A 2,500-nucleotide genomic window follows, 5' to 3' on the forward strand; every position below is an offset into this window, starting at 1 on the left:
GATTCTGTTTCTTCTGCCGATATTCCTTCTTCCCTATTATGTCTTTTGAAGAAGGATTTTGAGGCTGCTTTTCTTTGAACTTGTTGTATCTTTTTCCTTTTAGTCTTTAATGCATCTTTGCAATCTTCAAAAAAAAAAAAAAAAAAAGAGCAATGAGAGGAAAGATGATTAGAATGGTGTGATAACTGTAATGAGCAATTATGATGAGTTGATCAATCATCATGGGTCTTAATTTCCCGTAGAAATTCAGTGTGGACACCGAACGTGATCTGGAGGCCAATAAGAATACGTCATGTCACCCCTCTGCTTGGTACCCGCGACTCGATACTGCTCAGTTCAACTCGCTACTGCAGCTCGGTATTACTGACGTGGTTGTACCTGATTCGCCTCCAGACATAGAGTTGCATCCGGCCTCCGCACAAAATAATTTTTCTTATTTGTCGTATTTTATTAGTGTTTGCCCCATAATTATTATATTTAATGATTTATTAGAAGTTTTCATATCTCTATAAATACTTATTTTTTAGAGGGTGGTATAGCATGCAAATGAGTGAATTGATTTATGATTCTCAGAATTATGGGCACCCTTTAATTGTCCCTTTTTTTTTCTCCCTAATATATTTCTGTAATTTTTAATAAATTTAAACTTGACTAATTACCCCTTTTATGATTATGGTTATAAAATTTTACTCCTGTTAATCCAAATTATCACTCCTTTCTATAATATTATGGCAGGCTACTGTATAAATCCTCCTGTCACTCTCTAATTCTCTTTTAATTACTTCATGTCACCATCCAATTTAGCTTCTCTCTACCTTCCCCTTCATATACAAGGTCTTCTCCTTCCCTACCACAAGCTCTTATCCTTCTTCTTTGCGAGGGATAAGAGTGGTAGCAATCCATAGATGGCTGGGTTACAGAGGTCCACTGAAACTTTCAGGAGGTCAGGATCATCAGGACTAGTATGGGAGGACAGATTCCTCCAAGATGAGATGAACACAACAAAGCCAAAGGAAGAATTGGTGGATTCGAATGATCCAAAACAATCGCAAAGTGTTGGAACAATCGGTGCGATGAAGCGAAACCTATCGACCGGCGGTCGGCCTTACCGGACCGGCAGAGTCTCACCGGCACTTGACCCTCCCTCTCCGAAGCTCTCTGGCTGTGGCTTTTGTGGAATTTTCAGCAAGAATGATAAGGCCAAGACCCATCGGCTATGAATTCCCAGCAATCGATGATGGCAGAAAGGAAGATATTGGGGAAGACTATTAGTATTTGATCAGGCCTGCTTGCTTCTTCTTTATTGCTTTCTCCTGTGCTGCTTTGTTCTTGTATTTGCCTTTGTTTTGGATTTGCAGAAATAGGAATTTTATGTTGCTTGTGTTCAGGATGATTGTTCTTTTTTGCTTGAATCAGACTTTTCTTTTTGTTTTCATAATCTCTGTTTTTGTTCATAATTCTTGGGGTAATAAATTGGCCATCACAGGAGCGGTATTATGTAATCCGACTTGTTTTTCTGCTTGTGATTGCTTTCTTCTGTGCTGCTTCAGATGTATAGAATTTTTTTTTTTGCTCATAGTTTCTGTTGCTTTCCACTGCTTATATTTTACTTAAACTTTTTTTTAGTTTGGAAGGTTCATATTGGAATTTGCAGTATATAATCAGAATGATTGTTATCTCTGCTCGCTGGAAATGTAAGAAGATCAGTGGTTGGACATGCCTGCTTCTGCTTTCAGTTTTCTGTTCTGCTGGAAGTTTTTTTAGGGTTTTCTCGTTTGGTTGGGTTCCTGAATTTTTATTAGGGCTCTTTAGATTGAAAAATTATTACGTGCAGAGTCCAGATTCTATCCCAATTTCAATCTCATGATGGAGAAATAATTCTATGCGGAGACTAACCAAAATGCATCACGTCATACCAAGCTGCGGTACCGAATGTTATCGAGCAATACCGAGCCGTGTACTGAGTAGTACCGAGCCATGTTTCCGAGCCATAGGTGATATGGTACATTTTGGTTGTTCTCCGAACAGTGTTCGACATCCGCACAGAATAATTATTCCTAAATTTTTTCTCTCTACATACAAAAGAGAGAAAATTCAGATATCTTCATGTGATTGGCATTCGGACGAAAAGTTATGTCTGGACTTCGCACGTTATAATCTCTCTGTTAGTTACATATAAATTAGAATTTCATAGCGGATTTTATTGAGCTCAATGCTCGGGCAATATTCTACAATTTTTTTTATAAAATGAGTGAAAATAAATTATTTTTTAAAGATATTTTTTATTTATAAGCGAATAAATGAGGCATTGCAATGCATTTAATTAGAATTTAGTAACAAATACCTTCTTATTTCTTTTATGTGTTTAGAATTGTGCCACTTTAGTTGCAACTCCTCTTTACTTTCATTACTTTCATGAAGACAAAAGGAGGCCACCTTATTTGACTTCATAGGGGCAAACTAAGTCTTGCAGTGGATTAAAAATTTTGATACTGAGATG

The 2,500-nt window shown here is 37.0% G+C and overlaps 1 protein-coding gene across 1 annotated transcript; it reads left to right on the plus strand.

Annotated features, from left to right (window-relative positions):
* The first annotated feature begins 818 nt into the window (after positions 1 to 818).
* LOC110102071 (MAPK kinase substrate protein At1g80180) lies at positions 819 to 1,521 on the plus strand. Its single transcript, XM_020830244.2, has one exon. The coding sequence runs from the start codon at positions 906 to 908 to the stop codon at positions 1,218 to 1,220; it is 315 nt and encodes a 104-aa protein (XP_020685903.1). The 5' UTR covers positions 819 to 905; the 3' UTR covers positions 1,221 to 1,521.
* The last annotated feature ends 979 nt before the right edge of the window (positions 1,522 to 2,500 follow it).

This window comes from Dendrobium catenatum, unplaced genomic scaffold, assembly GCF_001605985.2.
Source record: "Dendrobium catenatum unplaced genomic scaffold, ASM160598v2 fragScaff_scaffold_283, whole genome shotgun sequence".
Lineage (NCBI taxonomy): Eukaryota > Viridiplantae > Streptophyta > Magnoliopsida > Asparagales > Orchidaceae > Dendrobium > Dendrobium catenatum.

Coding starts and splice junctions, on each gene's coding strand:
- LOC110102071 (XM_020830244.2), top strand. CDS start 906: ATGGCTGGGTTACAGAGGTCCACTGAAACTTTCAGGAGGTCAGGATCA.